Source organism: Marmota marmota, unplaced genomic scaffold, assembly GCF_001458135.2.
Source record: "Marmota marmota marmota unplaced genomic scaffold, marMar, whole genome shotgun sequence".
NCBI lineage: Eukaryota > Metazoa > Chordata > Mammalia > Rodentia > Sciuridae > Marmota > Marmota marmota.
In genome coordinates this window covers 61,239,671-61,261,128 of record NW_026000174.1, presented here as the reverse complement: position 1 = coordinate 61,261,128, position 21,458 = coordinate 61,239,671, and the positions used below count along the sequence as shown (strand labels likewise).

Genomic DNA, 21,458 nt, shown 5'->3' with positions numbered 1-21,458 from the left:
GTCTAAAGTTCAAAATGGTGGGCATGATACATTCAATGATTTATATAACAAATCATGCTTCTTTCTGAAGACACGAATCAAAATTAAGAGGTGAAGCTTTATTTATTTGTGATATGATCTTATTCACTATACATTTGTACCTCATTAGGGATTAAAAGATAATGACACACAAAACAACCCTAAAACTCAGAATAGTGAAATGATCCTTCTTTCAACCACAAAAGGGTCCTAAGTGAATTAACATGCTCTGATCTGCATTACAACACTTTCATAATCATATCATTTTTTTCTCAGGAGGTGAATTTAACTTGGAAATCTCAAACCTTCCTCATACTCTCTATTTAACTTTGAATACCTTTTAAAATCCTGCTTCCTTACTGTGCAGTAGGAATAAGCACATGGCCTAACTTACACATGCACACTTACTTGTAAATACGTTATAATTTTAATGTGTTATTCTTCTAGAAAATATGTTCTAGAGCACGGTGTATGGTAAATGTGATCATGTGTGTGAAGACTGGCAACTACAATGTCTTCAGTGTCAGGTTCATAAATTGAAGTGACTAAAGGCTTAGGAGAGAAATGTTAAGGAATAATAGTGACTTCAAAAAAATGAAAGTTACTGTTATGACATAGAAACAAATTCAAATAAAATATTGTACAATGGGGATGTTACAATAAAGTTAGTGACCTAATGACAGGCCATAAAATGAAAAATTTCAATACTGTGTCTCTATTGTTTGGCTATTTGATGACAACAATAAGGGTAAGAATGAGTTTTAAGAACAACAGACTCTTACACAAGCTAAAATATGGATTTCAAGGAAGAAATTTTTAACAACAGTGGCTCACATGGAATTTAGGAACAGCAATCACATGCTTGGTTAAGGGCAGACTGAGAAACACTGACCATCACACAATATTACAGTGACTCTGAATGGGGAAGAAGGTAAATTGGGAGGAGAAGCTTCAAGAATTCTTTTATCTCACTGAGGACTGAAGGCCTGCTTGTTGGCAACCACTTTGATCAAACCAAGATGAGCTGTTATCCCATCCTAATAATAATGTGATGTTAACATTTCTAAGTTTTTTTTAGCATTTTATTGTATTTTATGTATTTACTATCTTAATTAATTCTCACAATAATACCTCAAAGTAGGTCTCATTGCTTTCTTGATCCTATAGGTAGAAATATGATATTCAGGTGAGATGGTTCAGAACCAGTATCACTCAGGTGGAAACGGTAAGTGTGATATGTGTCTCTCCCAGGGACCTGAGCTCTGTGCCTGCTACTTTTGAGGATATGCCTTTGCCCAGAAATGCACCTGCAAGATAAGCCTGCTCCCACTACCACAGTTATCCAACTGCATCTACTATGCAAAGAGATGTGCTACAGTGGTTTAGAAGGGAAACTTCTCTTCAAGCTAATCAATAGTTAATGCTTAAAACCACACCATCCATGTCAACATTTGCAGACTTGATGCTGAGAGCTCCAGGCAATTTTACCATTCAACCCAGACCTTGTTAATTCATTGAGGACACTATTGTCATTGAAAAAAGGGGTCATTTCAACTATTCTGAATTTTTGTTTTATTTGTTTTGTTTTACCTCCAATGAGAGGAGAATGGAATTATCATCTAATCAACCATTGTCTTATTCACTGTGAAATCTCAAATGCTGAGTTTGAACCAAAGGAGATAATGAGTCATTTTAAGCTCAGTTAAACACAGTTTTATTTAAATTCACTTCAGAACTTTGGATTTAGATTTATTATTACATTTATTATACATTGAAGGGTTGCTGAGATCATCAATTAATATTTTTGCAAATAGGAATAACTTAACTTCTTCTGCTGTATAATTTATATGAATGTGACAACCAACCAAACTCATAGTATTTTGAAGAGAAGAATGTTGAACACACACCTCAAATGTCTACAGCAGTTCTTGCAGGTGAGCAACATGGAAGTCTTAGCTTTTACTGAGCTCAAGAGAAGTTGATTCATAAATAGATACATCCAGGCAAGTCATATTTATCATTTTGAGTTGTTTGTGACTTAACAAATGTTTAAGATTTTATCATTGTTCACATGATCCAATGAATTCCTGAGATTCATGTTATGCAGCACTATAATATAATTAATGCATTCAATTTTATTATGAAGTTCATAATTTTTCCAGACAATCTTGAAATACTAGTTGTTTCTACAGTACCAGAATACATCTTATGCTATAATTTCCAATTTTATTTCATTTCTTTTTCTTCTTTTTTTTTTTTCTAGTGGTTTTAGGGCATGCAGTTACTCGGAGATAACTCTGATGGAGAACAGGACAGAAGTGACACACTTCATCCTGCTGGGACTAACCAATGACCCAGGTCTGCAGCTTCCCCTCTTTGTGACTTTCCTCTTTATCTACTCCATCACTCTGGCTGGGAACCTGGGGATGATCCTGTTGATTGTCTTGGACTCCCGTCTCCACACTCCCATGTACTTTTACCTCGGTAACTTATCTCTAGTGGATTGTTGTTACTCTTCAGCTGTCACTCCCACAGTCATGGCTGGGCTCCTTCTAGGAGACAAGGTCATCTCCTACAATGCATGTGCTGCTCAGATGTTTCTCTTTGCAGTCTTTGCTACTGTGGAAAATTGTCTCTTGGCCTCAATGGCCTATGATCGCTATGCAGCCGTGTGTAAGCCCCTGCACTACACCACCACCATGACAAGTGTGTGTACTTGGCTGATTTCAGGCTCATATGTCATTGGTTTCCTAAATGCCTCCATCTACACTGGAGACACATTCAGTCTCACCTTCTGCAAGTCCAATGTGGTCCACCATTTTTTTTGTGACATTCCAGCAGTCATGGTTCTCTCTTGCTCTGATAGACACGTGAATGAGCTACTTCTAGTGTACATTGTGAGTTTCAACATCATTTTTGCTCTTCTGGTAATCTGGATATCTTACACGCTCATTTTTATCAGCATCTTAAAGATGCACTCAGCTTCAGGGCATCGGAAGGCTATATCCACCTGTGCCTCCCACTTCACTGCAGTCTCTATTTTCTATGGGACTGTTATCTTCATGTATTTACAGCCCAGCTCCAGTCACTCCATGGACACTGATAAAATTGCATCTGTGTTCTACACTATGGTCATCCCCATGCTCAATCCTGTGGTCTACAGCCTGAGGAACAAGGAGGTCAAAAGTGCTTTCTTAAAGCTCAAAAATTCATTAAATTTTTGGAATCAAAATAAACTTTAGGATCTTGATTTTACCCTTGTGATATGCACTATTTCTGGATTCATCCCTATCAAATCTTCATGTACTGAGTTACATTGAGATTACACTAATGTTACACTCTTGTCGTGATACCCTTACTTCTGTAAACCTTTATTTACTGGGAAAAAGGAAATATTATACCCAGAAATAAATACCTGAGTGAGAATGACTAAATTATCTTGGGATCTTCTTGTCAAAACCCTCATTAAGTGTTTTTATGTATTCACTCATTTCACATGTAAACTTTGTACCACATGTTAACACACACATATGTAGAACAAGTGCAGAAAATAGCCCACAAACAGAAAAAATGGAGCAGGTGTCTTATGCTATCACTCACATAAGGGTGTGGTGAATTTGTCAGAATTAAATGTAATGTAACTGTGGTGGTTAATTTTATGTGTTGATTCGACTGGATTCCCAGATAGCTGGGAAAATACTTTTCCTTTTATGTTGGTGATTGTGTTTCTGATAGAGTCTAGTATTTAAAACAGTGGATGTAGGTAAAAAGATCTGTCCTCATTAATGTACATGTCTATCATCCAATCCAACGAGGGCTCACCCAAATAGAACAAACGAGTAGAGGAAGGGCAAATTCTCCACTCCTCTCTATTTCCCTCTCTCTCTTTTAACTGAGACATCCATCTTCTCTCGCTCTATGATCTGTCCTCTGATCTGTTCCTGAATCTTGGGCCTTAGGTCTTCCTTGAAGAGTAGCATCAGCTACTTTACCTTCTTTTTAGAGCTTTGAATAAACCACTTGCTTTCCTTTTTCTCCAGCTTAAATATAGCACATTAAGGAACTTTACAGCCTCTACAATTACAAAAGGCAATACCCATAATAAATTTCCTCTTATATGAAAATAATATATAAATAAAGGATATATATATAAATTTATTATATATATATACATATATCCTTTGATGAAACATTATATACTCAAGTTTAACAAACATAATATAATATATTGATTGGGTATTATAATACAAATTTTGGCTGATATTTTTCTAATTTTTCACTATCATTCTAATAGTTCTATTTTGAGAAGAAAAATATGCTATATAACTATATGCTATATATGCACTTTATTAGCGCAGTTTAACAAGAGATGCAAAAATGGTGGCATCTCATATGAATTCATATTTCTCTTTGACTAAGTCCTTCTCACAAGCAAGATAGCCATATTTTAATTTTCAAAAGGATAAAATAGACAATAAGAAAATTCCGGGGAAATGAAAGTATATTTAACATACTGATGTATTACTACAAACTTTCAGAGTATTTAAAAATTAAAGTTTGTAGTGGAACTGTATTACCTCAAACTTTCAGACTACTAAGTAAGCATTTTGCTTTTGGCAAATTCTTTGAGATTGTTAATTGTTAAATCGGACCATTCATTTTTATTTCAGTTGAGTTGTGTTCTCTCTTATCACAACTCCAAGCATGCTCCTGCCTGAGGGCCTTTGAGAGCCGTGTTCCCTGAGGCAATGCCCTCACTCCATTCAGGTTTTTGCTTCAATGTCACCCGACCACCTGCATGAAATAGTCACTCTTCACTCACCACGTAAGATGATCCCTCCTCCTATGTCTTCATAGTTCTTATCAACCTTCTCCCAGTATACATTTGTTCAGCTATATCTTATTTATCTCCCCCAACTAGAATGTCAACTCTGAGAAGAGTGACTTTGTTATGCTCTCATGATCATCAGCACCTGCATAAATGTTTTACAGTCGATTCTAATAAATATTTATTAAATGAATAAATAAAATCATTGTGTTAATTGTACTGAGTTTAATATTTTGAAGCTTTGAGTCTTTTTTTAGGATATGAATCCTGCATAATGAAAACCTTCTAGATCAACATTCAGTGCATTTGAAGAGGCACAGCTAATTTTCTGTTTTGCTGGAACAATATTTTTCTGCATTGCCACTCAATCTCACACTCCTTATTTATAGGAAAAATGCCTCCCTTAAATCCCAACATCAAGTCAGTCATTCCAAACCTCTTATAATGTTTAGTAGGAAGTGTTGTCTCATTAAGAGACAAGCGATATATTATAGAAGTATTATCTTATAATCATAAAACACATGAAATATAAATTAGAGTATTCTTATCTGATTATGTTTGAACAATTACTATTCATATACAATTTATATGATAAATGGAAATGATCCTAAATTCTAAGTAGAATATAAACTTGATAATATTTGCCATTAGAAAAAAATAAAGTACATTCAACATTTTAATAGAAAACACAACCTTCTCATTTCAATCTTCAGGGAGCTACATAGTAAGCAAAACCTATACCTAGGAACACGTCTCCATGTGTGATTTGCAACTCCTATAAATTAGGAGGCCTCAGCATTGTTTCATTTGTAGTTTTGGATCAAATGTACAATAATGGTCTTGCTGTTCCTTGTGCAGCTGTGTAATATAAAACAAGTATTCACTTCTCTTCTATAGTCCTGGTTCTAGGGAAATCACTCCTAATTATCATTGTAAGGATTATTTAATTGTATAGTTTCAGAGGATTTATGGAAAATTATGAGAGACTGTGTAATGCTGCCATATGACACTGTGGCAGCACAATGATGGATCCCAAAGAGATCCAAGTCCCAATTCTGAAACTTTCAGTGTTCCTCTATGTGGCTCTGAAGGACTCTGTAGATGTGAGCAAGTTAAGGATTTGAAGAATAAGAGTTGAGGAAAACCTTTAGGGTAAAGGAGGAATCAGGAGGAGGGAGCATGGGAAGGAGTAGGAAGATACTGGAGAGGAGATTGGCCAAATTAAGTTTCCCTGTATGTACAAAGACACCACTATGAAACTCACCATTCTGTGTAATTAATGCACACCAATAAAAAGAAATTTTAAAAAAAGAATATGACGTCATCCAGGATTATCTCTGTGAGTCCTAAAAATATAGAGAAAAAAAGGTAGGGGGGAATCCCACGAAAATAGAAGAGAGATCAGTGGAATGGAGGAAGGGGATCGAAGAGGAGGGAGAAGGGATGGGAAAAGAGAGCAATGGTGGAATGAAGCTGACCAAACTACTGTGTGTGTGTGTGTGTGTGTGTGTGTGTGTGTATGAATGTATCACAGTGAGTTTCCTCTTTGGGTATATCTATAATGCACTAATTTTAAAGAGCTATAAACACATAGAAGAAAGACCAGTAGAATGAGGAAAGGGAGCAAGTGAGGGAGGAGAAGAGGGAAAGAGGATGTACTGGGAATTGAAATGGTGCGAATTATGTTTCATGCTTGTATAATTATGTCAAAATGAACCCCAATGTTATGTGTAATTATAAGGCACTAATAAAAATGAAAAAAAAATTCTTGTATCCTTATGAAATACAGTTAGAAACATTTAACCATAGGCAAAACAAGATTCCACAAAGTCACCAGGGTGACAAACCGAAGCCAGGTGACCAGAGGGCATGAAATTCCACAACCCATGGAGGATGGTAGAGGCAAGAAACAGCAGTGTCCCTGGAGCCCATGAAGGGACCATGGCTCTGAGAGACCATTGATTCTGCTCGTGGAGATGATTTCACACTTCTGGTTTCCTTAACTGTGGAAGAAAAAATATGTGCTGTTGTAAACCTCCACGTTTCAGTACTTTGTTAACAGCAGTCACTGGAATTAATACAAATCCTCACCAGGTGTTATCCATGTGATAAGTTTTATTACTATGGCACATTTGCTTGGGGGAATTCACCAGGAAAATCCTGGAATTTCATTTGTTGGGAAGTTATTTGTGATTGATTCACTCTCTACACTTGTAGATATATTCAGATTTCCTTTTTCTCTACAGTCAGTTTTAGTAGTGTGTATTCCAGGAATTTGAATTTTATCTGTTATCCAGTTTGTTGGTATGCAGCTATATATAATATTTTGTTATATTATTTTTATAAGGGCAGACATGATATCCTTGCTTTCACTTATTAATTTAATAATTTGAGTTTTCTCTTTTTTCATAGTCAGTCTATAGAGTTTTATCATTTTGAATAATCTTTCCAAATAATCAATTTTTTGTTTGTTGATTTTTATTATTATTTTATTACATTCTGTTTTGTTTATTCTGCTCTAATCATAGTTCCTTCTTTGTGCTCCTTCAGATTCTGTTTTCACAGTTAATTCTTAAAGTTTCAAGTTAGCTTAAACACTTGAGATTATTTTTTATTTTTTGTCACTTAGAGTTATAAATTTCCTATGACCACTGTGTCTGCTTCCTATCACAAAACGGGATATGTTGTTTTTTCAAATTTGTTTTTCTATAACTATTTTTACATTTCTTTTGATGTATTTTTTACTGAATGATTATAGATGAGTTTGTTCTTCACTTTTATGTGAATATTTAATATTTTCCTTGTTACTTATTTCTAGTGCCATTGCATTGTGATTGGTGAAGCTGTTTTATCTGAGTTAAATCTTTAAAGCTTATTCAGACTGGGTTTTCAGCCTAATATAGGGTTTGTCAAATTGACTGATTCATAGGCAATTTGGAATTCCACTGCTCTTGGGAACAGTACTCTGTATATATCTGTTTGTATGGCTTAAATTGTGGGTTTGCTCACATCCTCTGCTTCTTATTGATTATCTCTAGCTATTGTATTCATTATTGAAATGGGGGTACCGAGGTCTTCAGCCCTCATTGCAGAACCATTTAGTTCTGTTGTCAACATTTGCTTTTATATTCTGGGCCTCTGGTGTGTGTGTGTGTGTGTGTGTGTGTGTGTGTATACACATTTTTATATATACACATTTATATATTATCTACACTCACTTTCCTAATTAATTGTCCCTGTTATCAATATACGATGTCTTATTTCACTCTTCTAAGAACAATTTTTGACTGCCAGTCTATTCTATTATTAGTATCATCATACTAAAAAGAAACCTGTTTTGGTTTCCATTAGTATGGTATATATATATATATATATATATATATATATATATATATATTTTCCCTCCTTTTACTTCCAATTTGTTTCTTTCAATGCAAACAGATGTTTATAGGCATGATTCAGGTTAATTCTATTTTTCTTATAAATTCTTTCAAATCTTTATTTTAATTGGTGAGTTTACACTTAAGTTCCTAATGAAAATGAAGCATTTACATCTCCATTTTGGTATTTGGTATATATACAAGTGTGTGCACGTGCACACCTGTGTACAGAGGCAAAGAGGTAAAAATGGGGAGAGAGAGAATGAGAAACAGAGGAAAAAAGCAGAGAGAGGCATTTGTCATTGGGAATTGACTGTGCACAATTCTGGAGGTGAGCAAGTCCAAATCAGTAAGCTTGGAGAGTTAACAAAGGATGAAGAATTGAAGGCTGCCTTTCAATGTGAGGCAGAGATGTAGGAAAGCTCATGATTCAATCCATCCAAAGGTTAGGATCGATCACCATTAATTTTTTCATTGCCTGGTGGTTCAGAGACATGAGGAACACAAAGTGATTAAGCAGCAATTTTAACTTCCAGTTCAATAGAATCACTCTCATATCTCCTGGAGAAGCATTTCTCACTCCCATTGATGTCACTTCCATTTTTACCTATTTCCGGACCTATGAATCTTGACAATGAGAGAAACAAAATCATTTGTTGATAACAATTCTGAGCATATTGGGTAAGAAGAAAACATCTGGAATGAAGGAGATCCCTTAGGACTTCTCTCAGTATAAATGTGCCTTGTGATTAAGTATAAAGGAAAATTATAACAATTCAATTAAAGCAGAACAACTAATATCCCAGATTCTTCAGAAATGAAGTTTTGGATATTCCCACCAAGTAAGAACATGACCAGCTGATGTGCTTGCTAAAGCTAAAGGTAATAACAGAATGATTAGCAGAAGAGGGCAGCTATGAATACCAGTTCTGACTACAACACCATTAAATAAATTAAATTTGCTATTGTAATGAATATCTCTTCTTTATTTTGTTATTGATATATGTGTGCTTGCCTCCTTGTATAATCTATTTCTTCCCTATGTAATCCCATTATCATGAAACACAAGATGTGTTGACTTAGATCATATTATTTGGATATCTCAATGCAGTAAAGTTGAACACATGAAATTCACCACCACAAAGAACCACATTACATGTAATTCTGGTAAATCATCTACATCCATGGGTACCTGTCATCATGGGATGCCTGCATGCATTTCTTCTATTTATGGGCCCATTAGAGTCCATATTATGTACATTTGCATTTGAATGTGGTAGAAAGAAACCACATGTAAAATGAATGGATGCATTAATATCTTTAACAAATGGGGGTTTTGACAAGCGGGTCCTAAGATATTGTAACCATTCTCTTTTAGATACTAATTTCAAGAAATAATACTTGCAGATCTAAGGATATCATTTCTAGAACTTAACTTCAGTGTGGTCCATAAAATGTCTACATACATGGAAAAGAGCTAAGTGAAATAAATCCAGAAATCATGCATCCACAAAGTAAAGACAAAACTTCTAAAGATTATTTTTCTTCCAACAAATAAAAATATCCTTGACCTTTAGGAATGCACTCTTTACCTCCTTGTTCCTGAGGCTGTAGACCACAGGGTTCAGCATGGGGATGACCATAGTGTAGAACACAGATGCAATTTTTTCTGTGTCCATGGAGTGACTGGAGCTGGGCTGCAAGTACATGAAGATACTTGTCCCGTAGAAAATAGAGACTGCAGTGAAGTGGGAGGCACAGGTGGACATAGCCTTCCTATGTCCTGAGCGTGAGTGCATCTTTAAGATGGTGACAAAAATGAATATGTAGGATATCCAGATAACTAGGAGCGCAAAAAAGATACAGAAACTCACAATATAAATAAGAACCAGTTCATTAATGTGTCTGTCAGAGCAAGAGAGAACCATGACTGCTGGAATATCACAGAAAAAATGGTGGATCACATGGGACAAACAGAAGGACAGACTGAATGTGTCTCCAATATGGATGGAGGCATTTAGGAAACCAATCACATAGGAGCCTGTGACCAGACTTGCACACACACTTCCTGTCATGATGCTGGTGTAGTGCAAGGGCTTACACACTGCTGCATAGCGATCGTAGGCCATTGAGGCCAACAGGTAGTTTTCCACAGTAACCAGAGCTGCAAAAAAGTACATCTGAGCAGCACAAGCATTGTAGGAGATGACCTGGTGTCCTATCAAGAGCCCAGCCATGACTGTGGGAGTGACAGAAGAAGAGGAACAAAAGTCCACCAGAGACAGGTTACCCAGGAAAAAGTACATGGGAGTGTGGAGACGGGAGTCCAAGAGAATCCACAGGATCATCCCCAGGTTCCCAAGCAGAGTGATGGTGTAGATGAAGAGGAAGGTCACAAAGAGGGGCAATTGCAGACCAGGGTCATTGGTCAGTCCCAGCAGGATGAACTCTGTCACTTCTGTCCTGTTCTCCATTGATGTTTTCTGAGAATCCTACATGGTCTGTAACAACATCAGCAACAAAGAACAGAATGACAAAGAATTTGAATCAAAACTGGAAAATATAATTACAACATGTAACTATACTTTACAATACTGCCAGTATAACAATAACCTGTACTTGGAATATTTCCAGAAAAGCATGTTCTTAAAAAACCATGAATGCATTACTTGCATGCAGGGTACCATACCCTTGAATCTGTAGAATCTTAATTATGTATGCAATTTTGAAATTTTATCACTTGTGGACAATTTAATTGCTTCATGAAAATTAATTGTATGACTCTATGGGCCAGTTCACTACTGATGACCTAGTAAAAGCTGACTCTTCCTTGTTGCCCACCTGCCTGGAACTGCTGTAGGCCCTGTGGATGTATATCCACTGTCTCCTCCCAAGAACATTATGAGTTTAATTGGCCATTACTTCAAGTATATAGTGAACCACAAGAGAAATTTAGTCATAATTGCCCAAGTGTTAATGACAACCTCAGCCCTGGACCCACGCCAATCTTTAACACATGTTGATTCATTCCTAAGTCTAAGGGTCTCATTTAAATTTAGATAAAATTGTTTTTAAATAAATTCATAATTACTCATTGTTCATTTTGTTTCCAACTCAGTGTTTAGGATTCATGGTGAATTTGAAAATGACTGAATAGGTGGAAAACTCATCTTGCTCAATGTATGTTTGCCTTTAATCAGTGGTAAAACAAACAAAATCTGGAAGAGTGAAATGATCCTTCTTTCAACCACATATGTGTACTGACTAACTTTGCGAACTCTGAGTTGCACTGTGACCTTTCCCCCACAATCTCATGCTTATTATCACCAGCACATCTACATAAGTTGACAAACCATGTGCCTAAAAATGCAAACTTTTAATCAAGCTGAAGATGAGTTTTACCTCTTGAATCAATATAGCACATTTGTATGCACTGTCCACATGCTGGGATCACAGGTTGGTGGAGCAAGTTCAATGGGTAGATGCAATTCTGTGTGAAGGCAGGTCATCTAGCATAGCAGGCACAAAGCTTAGGTCTTGGAAGAGACGAATATCAAACCTGCTGCCATTACCGCACAACAGACACTAGTCCTAACCTACCTCCCCAAGATATCCCACTTTCATCTTCAAAGTGAAGTCAGAAAAGAGATCTATGTTCAGGTATTATTGTGAAAGTTAAATAAGGAAGTGCATTAAAAATAATAGAATGCTGGGTATTAAGCCTAGCCTCCTGAGTGCCAGCTATTCTGTTACTGGGATGGGATTATGGTCCATGCTGATTTGATCAAGTTGAATGCTGAAATCCAGGGCTTTGGCTGTAGTAACTTTATAGTCTTGAAGCTTCGCTCTTCCCTCCCCAACTTGCCTTTTCCCCTGCATTAGGACCACTCACATTTCCTGTGATTTCCAGTGTTCTCTATCTTTACCTTAAACAAATGATTGTTGCTCCTGCAATTCCATGTGAGCTATTTATTAAAAAAAAAAAATCTTCCTTAAAATCTGTGTTTTTACTTGAGTAAAGATCCATTTTTCTTAGATTCATTCTTTCTCTTGTCACTCTTATAGCCAAGTCACAGAGCTCAAGGGTTGAAAGATCTATTTATGGGCTGTCTTGAGGCTCAAAGACCTATTGTGGTGGCAACATCTATTTTTATTTAAATGCTTCATTGTATAGCAGTATTTCAAACTTCTTCATTCACTTTGTTCTGCCTAGGCTGGCTTTGAATTTCCGTGCTTAATTGTTCCATCTTCCTCAGTCTCCAGATCAACAGGGACTCTAGGAATGCGACACTGCACCTCGCTCTTTCTTATTTGAATGAAGCCTTTGGAAGCATTTGTATCCAAAATTAACTACTATTCTTTCCCATTTTCCTGCTAGAGCTTTGGCATTTCCAATTTTTGAGCTCGCCCTTATGAAGTCATTATGTTGGCCAACCTTTAATTTACAATAACATTTTTAGCAAATATTAAATTTTACAACCAATGATAATGGCTTTGTGTATGAATGTGGGTATGTGTGTGTGTGTGTATGTGTGTGTGTGTGCATGTAAGGATTGTTATTAGTTATTCTGTATTTTTATTCTTACATTACAATGAAGTAAATCCAGGGTGTATGCAGTTATCTGATCTTCAAAAACATTATATAGCTAATAACGAGAAAGACTAAAAATTCACAATTTAAAGCCATCTTCAACCTAATTTCAAAATGTATACTTTTAGTCACAGCATCATAAACACTAGATGTATCTAGTATTATATGTAGTAATAATCTATATAGTAATAATTTATGTGAGACTATAGGGAAAATTATAATGCATTCAGAGCATGCCAATTCATTTAGGACTCTTGTAATTTAATAAAGGATCATTTCACTAGTCTGGTTTTGTTGTTGATGATTTTTTGTTTGTTTGTTTCTTTCTTTCTTTATCTTTAGCAATAGGTAAATATATAGAGAAAAGATGACATCAGCAGCTAACCAATCAATGTGCAATATGTCTTACTTTTTTGTCCATATTTTTGGAGAAATGGCACTGCTAAATTCCCCATGACAAAAGTGTTGGCATCCACACAACAGGCTCACCTCCTGTTTTAAGAGCAGCATTGAAAACAGCTCTTTCTCTTTAAAAACAACTCACAGTAAGTCTAGCTGCACCTCTGCTTTTGCATGAACTGTGCTTCCCTCTAATAATGTTCATGGAATATATACTCTTACCATATTATTGGAAGAGAAAGAAGAGTCAATTCAGAACATTCCATCTGAAATCATAAAGTAAGCCATGGGCTTTCATGAGTGCATCAGAGGAGATCCCGGGAAGTAAACAAAAGTTTGCAAAATCTCTACAAAAGAACATCAGCATGTATCAACTTCTAAGTCTTCCATGGATTCTTTGTGTTGTGGAAGAGTAGCTTACCTCCTCCTTATTTGGAAAACAAATATGATAAGATTGCATCGCTCACATAATGTTGTGTCTGAATATGGCAAACACAGGAAGTCTAGTGAATATCTCGTGAAGAGCTGATTACTTCAAAGTCAACCAACAAAATTTTAAAATTTGAGTCTTTTTGGCTGGGTTTGAAGGCTCAGCAAATCCTCAGGTCAGAAGATGGCCCATAGATAGTAAGCACTGATTACCATTCAGATGAATAATTGGTGTCCAATGGGGAGGGCCATGAATGTGACCCTTTTAAAACAATGTGGCGTTGAGTCATACTGGGATTTCAGAGGCTAATCTTGGAGATCTGGTGAGGATTGCAGACTTTGAGACCTCTGGAGATTCCTCCCAGGAGAATATCTGCAGTTCTCATCCTACTTTTCTAGGGAGGAAGCAATTAAACAGTCCATGGGGGTTAAGCTGGTTATATTTAGTGTGCACACATGTTTTGGTGTTACTTGTTATTTCTTATATTTCCTAATTAATGCATAATTTCCATAGGGTAACCCCTATAGTTTTAGCATCTAATTCCAAGAATTTTGTCTAGTGTGTCATCTTGTATTCATTACTGCAGTCACTAAAACAAATTCTCTGAGTTGTTCTTTCATAACATCTCTCACGTCTTACACCTGCCATCATCTTATTTTGCCTTTGCTAGAATGTCCTTAAATATATCTTATAATATTTGGTCTTTGAGTCTGATATTTTCATTTTATCCTTTGTGATCATCCTTATTGTCACCTATGTGATAGGACAATATTTTTGTTTCGAAGTAGTATTTCACTATATACAAATTATTTTTTTCCATTCTGCAGTTGAGTAACATCTGTGCTGGTTTTAGTGTTTGGTGATTATAAGTAGGCTGATCTAAGTGTTCACTGAAATATTTTTGTGTTGACATAGGTGTTCATGTCATGTCATTCAATACCTAGCAGGCAGGATGATTTCTCAAATAAGAATTGTTATCTGAATAAGAAACTGCCAACCTGTCTTCTAAAGAGACTCTTCCAATTTGAGCTCCCCTTAGCAATCCATTCAAATTTTTTTTCACATCTTTATCAACATTTTCTACGGTACCTTTTAAAATTATTATTGTTCTCTTTCATTTCTGCTTGTTCTCTAATACATCTCCAGAAATCTCCTTTGCAAATCCTGATTTATTTTTAACACCGACCATTATTACCCATATACCATTATTACAGCTCTGGCCTAGGAATGATTTCTTCTGGCAAAAGAAAGATGAGAGTCATTTTTTTTTTATTTGCACATTTGCTTTCAGTTCACACTCTCAAGCTGACTGATCAGAGAATTCTCAGGACAGGCACATGTGATCATGACACGTTTGTTCTATGCATCTGTGTTACTTCCCTTCAAATAGAGGCAGGGATTTAGCCTTTTCAAACTTCAGCTTCTCTATCATAACAAAAGAGATGGTAAAATCTTGTCATCCTCATAGGATTTTCAAGAACAGTGTTACACGACATATACACAAAGCATAGCACAATTTGTCCACATATTGGGGGTTCTACAGGATAATTACTAAGTTCATTATTTATCAATCTGATACAACAACATGGGTCACAAAAGCACAGCTACTAAAATAATTTTTCTGCTTCCTCATATCTTCCTGCCCCATTTGACTAGGTAGGACATGTAATAGTTCTGGCTGATGAACTGAGGAAGAATCACTATATGTGTTTGCCCATGCATGATTCTCCATTTGTCTTTTCTACTACCCTAGGAACCAGCAGGCTCCTGTCCCAGCAGGTGCCTTCATCTTTGAGATGTAGACAGAGCCCTCAACTAACCCACACAGCCTGTGTGAACGTGTAGGAGCACGAGCAAGAAACAAATCTGTAGGAGGCTTAATCATGATATCAGATATCAGAACCTAATATCTGGTGTCTGTATACATTATCTTACATGACAATGGCATTACAGTAGATTAAGTATAGTAAGATGAGAGATTAATCTGGTTTGTTTACTGCACCCTAAATTCAACTACCAATTCCATATAAAACCCAAACAGGAAAAATGGTAGATTGGGGTACCTCAATGGCCTGTTACTACATGTAAACACTGAAAAAAAAAACAATGAAAAATGTAACAAGGATCTTTGTTACAACTCTGGAAAAGTGTTATTGAAAACTTGGAGGTTACAACTGCACATATCACTCTTCTTCAGTTCTGGAAACCGGTAGTGTGAAATCATCTCCATGAGCCATTGTACCTTCCTAGGCTCCAGGGTACATTGCATTCCTTGCCTCTTCCATCCTCCAGGGGTTGTGGAATTCCATGCTTGTGGTCTTATTGCTTCAATATTGTTTCCTTGGTGACTTTTCCAGCTCCTCTTTTGCCTGTGGTTAAATCTTTTTAACTCTATTCTGTGAAGTATAGGGGATTGCATTTAGGGAGCACACACAGATAATCCTGCATAATTTTTCATCATTAGAATCCAAAACCACGTCTGCACAGTCCTTTTTGGCACCTTGAACATTGAAATGTTTCAGAATTAGGACACGGATTTTTTGTGTGGGTGGGGGGGACATTATTGAGCCTGCCATGGTGGGATACTGTGACGTCCTACACTATCTTTGAAATTTTCCCATAATTCTGAGATAATTCTAGAATACTACCAAATCATTAAAATAGTAATTAGAAATGGTTCCTGTTGGAGAACTTTCACCACAAATATGGAAGTGAAGATCTGTGTTAGACAGCACTGCTCCACATGGAGCATCACAACCACACAGCAGGTTAGAGCCCAGTATTACAAATGCTAAGATGACGCCTCATGCTTTCTAGGAGTATCAGACCCCAGGTGGAGTTCCATTCCTATGGGTAGGTTTTGTATAGCATTGAGGTGCGTGAGCTCTCTCTCATCCAGCAAGGAGGTCCATGGAACAGGGTAGAGGAGAGTGTGGCTGCTGAGTCAATAATCAAGACCTCTGGAGAACAAGCAGGAAGCAGGTCTGATTTTTTGCACAGTTATCACGTATATATACTCAGGCAGTAGCTAGGCAGATTACAGGCAACCACCAATACAATTTCTGCTCACTGTCCTTGCAGCAACCAATCAAGGAGTGGGCCATGGGGCAAGCGCAGGGACTGGATACATGGCCTCACACCCAGGGCTGTGCCTACAGGGTATGCAGTCTGCCACTCACATGCCTAGCACAAGGGAGTGGCCTGCCACTTAGACGCCCTTAATGTATGCCATGTATGCAGTACTCCATGCACTTGTCCCCACATTGAGGTCCCTCCAAATCAAAATTGAAAACATGAAGGTTGTGCTTTAGATTAGAGTAGTTAACATATCACATTTCTAATGACAAACATTGTCACATTGATATTCTACATAAAAATTTAGAATTTTTTATAATTTGTGTAATATTGTAATTGCTCAAGTATAATCACATATGAATTCTTTCAGTAATTTTATATTTAATGTGTCCTTCTGAATTATAATTGTTTGATACTATCAAATGTTACTTGACACTTAATGAGACCTCACTTCCCAAAAAACATTATGAGAGGGCTTGAAATGATCAACTTTGTGATGGGATTTCAAGGAAATCAGTTTGTCTAAAAACAAGGAGTGTGAGAACTGAAAATGTAGAAAGAATATTTCAAAAGAGCAGAAAATTACCTGTGCCTTTGGAATGCACTGGATATTGATCTAGAAGGCTTTCATTAGTAGGAGTCATCACAAAACCAATGATGCAAAGAGTCAACATATTAGTAAAATTAAACTCAAAGCTCAATTAGTTTATTCATCCATTTAACAAACATGTATTAGAAGATATTATGAAACAGACATGTATTCAGGTGCTGACGTTTATGTTGTGGACATAACAAGGTCACTGCTCTTGTGAAGTTCACATTCTGCTTGGGGGAGATAAATGAGATACAGCTGAACAAGTATATAATAGGTGAGGGTGATAAGAACTGTGAAGAATAATATAGGATGAGGGAAGGTTTAGGTAGTGAGTAGACAGGAACCAATATATAAAGGTGGTCAGGGAAGGACTCCATGTTAGGGAAACACTGAAGCAAAGGTCTGAATGAGGGGGTGAGAACATTCTCATATAAGGAATATTAAGTGAAAGACCCTGAGGCATGAGCATGGTTGGAGTTGTGAAGGAATACAGAAGAAATCAATAAAAAAGAGAGAGACTGGGGAATGACAAGAGAGAATGTAACTCGGCTTAAGTAAAACTGAATGTCAGCATTGATTTCAAAGCATTTGCAGATGAAATTTAAAATAATATTTGTTACTCAGTTTAATTTTTAAACAAGATGAAAGTTGGTGGTAATAGATGAATACATTAAAATGCTTTTATCATTCCTGAATTTTCTTATCTACTTTTTTATCCTTTTAAAAACTAAAATGTGGACATGTGGAAGACACAAAATGAGTTAGTCAAATGGAAATATGAATTCATATGAGATAACATTTATTTATCTCTCATTAAAAAGTCTAAAGCACATATGCTAATAATATATCACAGTTTTTCTCAAAAGGACTCCTAGAACAGCAGTAAAGGAAATGAAGAAATGTCAGACAAAGTTTTGTTCTAGTACCTAAGTCAAATATTAATTTATGATTATTAAACACTAGTATGTTAGTCTGGGTTCTCCAGTGAAATAGGATCAGTAGGATATGGAGAGATACGTAAGAGGAGATTTATTAGGAATATCAGATCATATAATTTGGAGTTTGGGAAGTCCCTTCACGTGCTGCTGTGTACAAACTGGAGAACAAGGAAAGCAGGTGCTTAATTCAGTCTGAATTCAAATGACCGTGAAGAAGAAGTTGAGTGTGAATGGTGTCAGTCTAAGAGAACCCAGGGCCAAATCCGTAGCTCTGGCATCCAAGGGTAAGAGAAGACGGGTGTCCCAGCTGAAGAAGTGAAAGAGAGACAGGGCAAGGGGGAAAGAGTGAATGAGACAGAGACAGAGAGACAGAGAAACACACACACACAGAGAGAGAGAGAGAGAGAGAGAGAGAGAGAGAGAGAGAGAAGAAGAAGAAGAAGAAGAAGAAGAAGAAGAAGAAGAAGAAGAAGAAGAAGAAGAAGAAGAAGTAGTGCTTCTCCATTTCAGCTGTATTCATGGAAGCCTGAATGGATTGGATCATGGCCACTGACATAGATGAGGGCAAATCTTCTTTCATAAGCCTATTATTTCAAATACTAGACTCTTTGGGAGACACAATTACACATGAAGAAGCATGCTTCAGTGGCTACTTGGTTATCACTTAACCTACTCAAGCCAACAAATTAACCACCACAAATAGTGACATCACAATTAGTTCTGGTAAATATACCTCATCCATCTATATGTGATCTCATGGGACACCTGCATGAATTTCCTCTATTTCTGGAAATAGAAATATTTCGTCAGTGAGAGTTTTCACAAGCAGACCCCGAAGAGAGCTATTCTCATTTTGTTTTTCTGGACAAAATATTTCTTTTTTCTTTTCCAGACAAGAACAGGTAACAATATCACAAAAGAACTTTAGTGTGGGGATAAAATGCAACTCAGCACATGGAGGGAATGTGAGAGAAATGAACCCAGCAATTGTGCACCAAAATTCAAAATCCTAAAGATTACTTTGCTTCTGGCAAATGAATAAACTCTTGATCTTCAAGAAGGCACCCTTGACTTCCCTGTTCCTCAGGCTGTAGACCACAGGGTTCAGCATGGGGATGACCATAGTATAGAACACAGATGAGATTTTGTCTGTGTCCATGGAGTGACTGGAGCTGGGCTGTAAGTACATGAAGATAACAGTCCCATAGAAAATGGAGACTGCAGTGAAGTGGGAGGCACAGGTGGACATGGCCTTCCTATATCCTGCTCCTGAGCGCATCTTTAGGATGGTGATAAAAATGAACATGTAGGATATTAAGATAACTAGGAGAGCAAAAAAGATATTGAAGCTCACAATAGAAACAAGAACCAGCTCACTAACATGCCTATCAGAGCAAGAGAGAACCATGACTGCTGGAACATCACAGAAAAAATGGTGGACCACATTGGACTTACAGAAGGAGAGACTGAACATGTCCCCAATGTGGATAGAGGCATTCAGGAAACTAACAATGTAGGAGCCTAAGATCAGCCAGGTACACACACGTGTGGTCATGGTGGTGGTGTAGTGCAGGGGCTTGCACACTGCTACATAGCGATCATAGGCCATTGAGGCCAGGAGATAATTTTCAACAGTACCAAAGGCTCCAAAAAAGTACATCTGAGCAGCACACGCATTGTAGGAGATGACCTTGTCTCCTAAAAGGAGCCCAGCCATGACCTTGGGAGTGACAGCTGAAGAGTAGCAAAAATCCACCAGAGACAAGTTACCAAGAAAAAAGTACATGGGAGTGTGGAGACGGGAGTCCAAGACAATCAACAGGATCATCCCCAGGTTCCCAACCAGAGTGATGGTGTAGATGAGGAAGAAGGTCACAAAGAGGGGAAGCTGTAGATCTGGGTCCTTGGTCAGTCCCAGCAGGATGAACTCTGTCACTTCTGTCCTGTTTTCCATCAGTGATACCTCACAATCACTATATATTATATAATCATGAGGGGAAAAAACAGAATGATAAAGAAATTAATTGAATTTGAAAGCATGCATACATGTTGTACTTTGAGATTCCCCAGAAATATCATGGCTATCAGAATCAAATTTGGTGCATTAATTATGCAAAGGGTTACATACTGTCAAATCTTTAGAATCTTAATCACATACACAATTTTTAAAACTACACACATTTGTTATCTGACATGTAGTCAATTAAAAATTTGATCATAAGGACTATTAAGGATGAATCTGCCCAGGCTCCTCTGCTGAATTCATTACAAACTGACCCTCCTTTTTGCCCACATTCCCAGAACTGCAGAAGGCCCTGAGGCTGTGTATCCACTGGCTCCTCTCAACATCATGAGTTCTATTGGTTGTTTCCTCATGTATATACTAAAGCACAAGAGGTACAGTAATTTAATCATCATTTGCACAAGTGTTAGTTGAAAATCCTGGCTCTGGACACATGAAAACCTTTTATACGTGTTGAGTAGTTCCTAAGTCTAAGGGTCTCATCTGTATTTTAACTGAATTTATGGTGAACAAAGGGTTTGATAGATGAGGGTAGTTTCATCTTGTTCACTATATATTTGCCTCTAATTGGATGACAAATAAAGAAATAAAAACCCAGAATGGTAAATTGACCCCTCTTTAATAACAAAAGTATCATAAGTAAATTAAAATATTTGAATTGCATTTTAACCTTTTTCCCATCATAAAATGTTTATTATCCTCAGCATACCTGCCCACGTTGATATGGTTGGTGTGATTGAAGCATAAACTATTGATTTAGGTTGAAGATGGGTTTGGCTTTGAAGCATCATAGCACATCTCTCTGCACAGCAGGTGTGGTAGGGTAACCAAGGGTGGTGGGACGCTGAGATGCCTGGGGATGCTGTTCTCAGTGAAGGTACATCATCAAGGCACAGAAGACTTGGAGCTTAAACTCTTGGAGGAGATGCATATCAGACCTTCCATTTACCACCCAGGAGTCACTGGTCCTATCCCAACCCCTCAGACATCCAATTTCCATCTGTAAAATGAAGACAGTGAAGAGACCTGCTTTGAGCTGATGTTGTGAGAGCTAAGTAAGACAATGCCCAGAGGACTACAGCCTGCTGGGCATAGGCACAGCCTGCAGAGTATAGCCATCATGATGTTTTCCTTAGGCTGCGATCATGACCTATGTCCTGGTTCAGTCAAGGTGGATGCCA

General features: G+C 37.1%; 3 protein-coding genes across 3 annotated transcripts; 1 reads left to right on the top strand and 2 right to left on the bottom strand.

The window, feature by feature from the left end:
- The first annotated feature begins 2,315 nt into the window (after window positions 1-2,315).
- Window positions 2,316-3,260, top strand: LOC107159914 (olfactory receptor 5B3-like). Its single transcript, XM_015506565.1, has one exon. The coding sequence runs from the start codon at window positions 2,319-2,321 to the stop codon at window positions 3,258-3,260; it is 942 nt and encodes a 313-aa protein (XP_015362051.1). The 5' UTR covers window positions 2,316-2,318.
- A 6,495-nt stretch (window positions 3,261-9,755) lies between these two features.
- On the bottom strand, window positions 9,756-10,700 carry LOC107159903 (olfactory receptor 5B3-like). The gene has a single exon (XM_015506558.1). The coding sequence runs from the start codon at window positions 10,698-10,700 to the stop codon at window positions 9,756-9,758; it is 945 nt and encodes a 314-aa protein (XP_015362044.1).
- An 8,563-nt stretch (window positions 10,701-19,263) lies between these two features.
- Window positions 19,264-20,211, bottom strand: LOC107159892 (olfactory receptor 5B3-like). Its single transcript, XM_015506555.1, has one exon. It carries the CDS (start codon window positions 20,206-20,208, stop codon window positions 19,264-19,266), a length of 945 nt encoding a protein of 314 aa, XP_015362041.1. The 5' UTR covers window positions 20,209-20,211.
- Window positions 20,212-21,458: the final 1,247 nt, after the last annotated feature.